This window comes from Perkinsus marinus, assembly GCF_000006405.1.
Source record: "Perkinsus marinus ATCC 50983 genomic scaffold scf_1104296961708, whole genome shotgun sequence".
NCBI lineage: Eukaryota > Perkinsozoa > Perkinsida > Perkinsidae > Perkinsus > Perkinsus marinus.
In genome coordinates, this window is record NW_003205711.1 from 1 (window position 1) to 5,359 (window position 5,359).

At 49.9% G+C, this 5,359-nt stretch overlaps 1 protein-coding gene across 1 annotated transcript; it reads left to right on the forward strand.

The window, feature by feature from the left end:
- Window positions 1-351: 351 nt before the first annotated feature.
- Window positions 352-4,315, forward strand: Pmar_PMAR005554 (hypothetical protein; the record flags this gene model as incomplete). Its single annotated transcript, XM_002772258.1, has 5 exons — window positions 352-1,042; window positions 1,095-1,210; window positions 1,243-1,365; window positions 1,755-2,084; window positions 2,138-4,315. The coding sequence occupies 5 exons, from the start codon at window positions 352-354 to the stop codon at window positions 4,313-4,315; spliced, it is 3,438 nt and encodes a 1,145-aa protein (XP_002772304.1).
- Window positions 4,316-5,359: the final 1,044 nt, after the last annotated feature.

Below are 5,359 nucleotides of genomic sequence, written 5' to 3' on the forward strand. Positions count from 1 at the left end.
CCAACAGGGTTCGTTTGTACAACTGCAAACGGCTACATCAAGAAAAATACTCGCCCCCCACTGAATCAAGCCAACTCTCTCGGAGTGGACCCAATTCCAGATTGCTTGGCTCGTCTCAACAATCTCGAACGGAGGCTCCTTTGCCAGAGATACGCCTTTATGCAGTTGAATGTGGTTGCCAGAGAGAAGACGGGGGAACGAGTTCAGCCGAAAGTTTATGGAAATGTTGTTAATGTGCCTGTGGATCACAGGTCAGTACAGGAGGCCGTGCAGAGCCTTCCTAGGTCACTAGACGATGCTGGAATAATATATCTAAAATTGAAGAAGAGGCTGAAGTTTCGAACCAGCTTCATGTTCGAACGTGTCCGTCCTCAGCGAGTTCTCGAGGCTTTGCAGTGGTTAAAGGATAACAACCCCCTATATAGAGAAGCCGATACGAGCAATGCCGAAAACTGGGCCAGGACCGTTCAGGGTTCCCCTCTGAACGACTCGGATAGTTCGATGCCCATTGAGGGTGAAATGGATTCCAGCCAATGCGATTCGGACTCAGAGGATGAAGTTTCTGTTAACAATGTGGCCCCAGTCCCTACCGTTATGATACCTGATGAGAACCCACCGGAAAGTGTCATCCGTCAACTCGCCCGGGGTACTGCGAGGGTCACTGTTGCGTGCATGGCCCCCGCGGAAAATGAACAGCCAGTGTCATTGTTGAGAAATAATGACTCCGAAACTCTCTCGTTCCCCCACCTTCTTCCCATGGGTCGATGGGGGTTGACACATGCACGCGACTGTCGAATCAGCGCTCAGCAATACTTCGAGAGTAGACTGCTGCACGAGGATCCACGATTCAGGCAAGACTATGAATATGCCTTTTACGCGCTTAGTGCAAGAGAGTATCGTGCAGTGGTAGACAACGCTGCAATAGCCATGAAGAAGACTACATCTGCGGATAGCGGGTCCAGCCGCTTGACCGCCGGGAGGGCTCTCGCAGCCGATGTGAGCAAGGTTCCGGACCTTTTCAGCTGGCTGAACTCGATTAAAGGTAGTGTTTGGTTCTTTCATCGCAACAATCTCATAACATGATTCATATTCAGGTACGGGCGCTTATTGGCGCAAGGTTCGGCTTGATCTCACGGCCATCCTTCGCCGCTTCGGCCCGCCGCAATGGTTTTTGACACTGTCTGTAAACGAAGTTGGCTGGCCCGAACTCGTGAATTTGCTCCTACAGGACTCCTGTAACAGGAGGATGGCCGGGGACATATTGACCCCAGCGAGATATCCGAAGTCGAAAAGAGGGTGTTACTTGCTAAGCACTTCCTGATTGCGGCACGCTTCATCAAGAGGCGGCTTGATACCTTCATGCGGGTAGTCCTTGGAATAGGTGGGAGAAAAGAAGGCACGCTTGGCAAAGTTACCAACTACTTCATACGCTGTGAGTTCCAGCAGCGAGGCTCCCCACATTACCACTGCTTAATCTATGTTGAAAACAAGCCCCAGATCTGTGCGCTAGACCTCGTCTCGTCTGAGGGGATGACTTCTGAACTCTCGTCGTCGATTGCGGATTACGTCGACGCCTACACAACGTGCCATCTCGCGACTGATGAAGAGTGTCCCGATCTTGCTGCCCTCATACCATTGCAGACTCACCGGTGCATGTCACGATATTGTAAGAAGAGAAAAATAGGGATGGAAGACAACCCGACGAGTGCCGATTCGGGTTCCCCAAGAGCCCTCAATCCACAACGACTATTCAGAATACGGCAGAAGGCTCGGATGGTGACGACATTCGGAGAGGTGCCCCTCAAATCACCATACATCTCCGCCGAGCGGCAGAGGAGGAACGGATCAATGCGTACAATGCGACCATCTTAGCCGCCTGGGGAGCGAACATGGACCTCCAGTACTGTTGTTCCATGCACCAGGCTGTTAATTACGTCACGAAATATGTCGCCAAGCAGGAGAGCGGCAATTCACCCGCCATTGAGGCTCTAGCTCGGGAGGGTTCGAACATTGACAATGACTACAGCAAGTTGCGTCGTATTGGCAATGCGATCCTCAACTCGAGGGAAGCGTCTGGGCAAGAGGTGAAGACAACTTACACATGATTGAGTGCATTTATATTTTTTCCTGCTCTCAGGTGATGTACCAACTGGGGGGCAACTCAATGAACTTGAAAGAACTCAGTGTTGTGGTCAAGTTCGTTCCTTCCACGCATCCGGCGGAGGATGGCAAGCGATTCCGCTTTCTGAAGCCAAAGGCGATCCTCTCAGAATTACCTGAAGACTCTGAAGATATCTTCGATGACGGTATCCTAGAGCACTACCAGCGTCGTCCTACTGATGTGGAATCCTTAACGCTCGCCGACTTTGTAACCGGATACGATCGTTCTCAGAAGGGAAGGCCGTCAAGCGATTCTGCGATTCGTTGTGGTAATGTGAACTTCCGGAAGCGCACAACCCCTGCGGTTTTAAGGACTTACAGGCCAAGTGGACCTAATCTATCCCCGGAAGCGGAAATCTCTCGCAAGGTCAGCTTCCTAGTCCTTTACCACCCTTGGAGGAACCCCACCGACATCCCTCCATCGGACGACACCGACGCCATTCTTCACCTATTCAATACCAGCCGAGAGTTAATTCTAGCGCAAATAGAATCACATGAGCCATATGGGATTAAACTAGACCAAGCTGTCGCCGATGAGGACCCAGAGGACCCAGTGTCTTCCTGCTCGGAGGAAGACACCTCTGAACGCAACCGCGATGAGGCTTATCAGGATCAAGTTGATATCGGCCGGGACGTGTACGATTCTGAAGGCGGGGCCAACGTAGTAGTCGACGTCGATCAACACAAGTTCATCATTACTGACGAGGCTTTCACTGCTCTTCTTGAGAAGCTTAACGAAGATCAAGCTCGAATAGTCGACGAAGTTCGACAGCAAGCACGGAATATCTATGCTGCTACTGAGGAAATAGCAGCACGACCCAAGCCGATACAATGGTTCTTGACCGGAGGGGCGGGGGTCGGTAAGAGTTTTGTTATACATGTGATAAGGAACCTTGTTCAGAGGGAGTTGCATCTCATGGATTTCCCGAAAAGAGTTGGCTGTCTCGTCACAGCAACGACCGGCTGTGCAGCATTTGCGATCCAGGGGGCCACACTTCATACTACTTTCCATCTACCGCTTACAGTCGGGACCTATCAGAGTATGGAACCTCTTTCACAGGCGAAGGTGGAAGAAGTCAGAGAGTCCTTTCTGGGAGTCGAGTTCCTCATCATCGACGAGGTATCTATGCTCGGCTATCCGGGGCTGGTGGCCGTACACCAACGTCTGCAACAGATTCGGGACTGTGAGGATTGGTTCGGTGGCGTTAATGTGATATGCGTCGGCGATATGTTCCAGCTTCCTCCGGTCATGCAGACGCCAGTTTACGGACAACTCAGAGGGTTGGCTGGTATGAAACAGTTGGCCGTTCATTTGTGGAAAGACCTCTTCGAAATTCGCGAGCTTCGAGAGATTATGCGGCAGCAAAATGGATCAGCTTTCGCTGAGGCTCTGAATCGTTTGCGTCTCGGAGAGTCAACGGAAGATGATCTTCGTCTTTTCCGTTCGCGGATTGTCAACTCAGCTCCACCTGATTGTCTACGACTCTTCCGGACTAACGCGGCTTGTGACGCATATAATACGGAAATGCTAAGCAAAACCCGTGGAGTGGCATACGAAATAGTGGCTAAAACTACTCCTGGCATCACAATCACGGATGTTCAAGCGGGTGGTGTCCGGGAGGTCCTTACATTGAAGACTGGCTGCAGGATAATGATCGTACGAAATGTTGACATTGAAAGAGGCATTGTTAACGGGGCAACTGGTACACTCGTGAAGATCTTGACAAAATGCCGGTATGATGCTCAAACAACAGTTGAATGCTTGAGTTCCGATGTCATGTACGTGAGCATTGCCCTTGACGACTCCGACCAGACTGTGCAAGTATCACCACTCAGCGTCAAGTTCATGGTGCGTGGCAAGACGGTTACGAGACTCCAACTGCCTCTCGTCCTTGGATTTGGTTGTACCATTCACAAGGCGCAGGGAAAAAGCCTTTCGACGGTGGCAGTCGACCTTAGGCAGCCGGGGACAGCGAAGCTGCCGCCGACTCCGGGCCTCGTTTATGTTGCCCTGTCGAGGGCAAAATCCCTTGATGGCTTGCATATCATAGGCGGTCTCACGGAAGATCTGATCTCCACGTCGTGTAGGGCCAGAGCTGAAATGGCGCGACTGAGAGAGGCCGTAAGCACTCACGAGTCTCCTCCATCTCAGTAGATCCTCATCTTCAACACTCCATTTTGGCCCTCTTCTCAAGAGAGTGTTGATTCATGTCTTTGAGTTGTGAGTCTCACCGCTATTTAGTTCCCAGTAATCAATCACTGGCACCCCAAAAAGTTGCTCACGAAGCGCCCGCTTCGTACCCTTGGTTTGCCCTTGTGTGATGTTCCTGCACCAAATATACAAATTGGCAGTTGCCGGTATGTGACAACGCTGCGCTACTTTTATGTTTTGGCTATTTGCTCTCTTGTAACTTACGCCCTGCGGGAATATATACTAGCGTTTTGCTCACTCGCTCAAACTGCGTCTCTGTTAGCGTTATTAGCAAACTTGTCATTTTGCATTATTCGTACGAGCAATATACAATCGAGCAAACATAGTTATGGGATAGCGTTTCTCGTTCGATTACGATATTACGCCTTATATCTTATGCTCCAGAACATGTTCATGCCCTGTGCACTTACTAAGTATCTTATCTATCAAAGGTGTCACACTTTGTGTCTCACTGCAAGGGAGTCACTCAGTATCGGGTCAAAGCATGATAGCACTCTAGTGAGATATATCATTCACTCCGAAGACAGCGCGAGTTATGATCAGTGCTGAATACCAAACACATGATTGCTCTTGCACATCGCGATTGAATCAGATGAGATAACAGTTAAATTGAGTCCCATCTTCGAGTATCCTCTCTCTTTTTGCATCGTATCAGTTGTGTCTCATGGTTTGGTACGATTGTACGTATTGACGAGTCAACAATAGCCAGAAGTTAAACCCTCAAGTAGGCATTAGGTAAGTATTACGGGCAACTTTGACATTCTGCACGAGAAACATTTGCTCATGGGCAGTGGCACTCATCGGAGCGTCTTCGTGGAACTATTGTTATGGACTTTGCAGAGATGTCGAAGGATTGTACAGGGGAAATGCAACACGGACTAAATTACTGATTATGAACTCTACAGCCCCCCGCACACAATATTCACTCCCGGGCACCACTAGAGGGCCTTCATAGAGATACTATTAAGGGTTACAAGAGAAGCATAT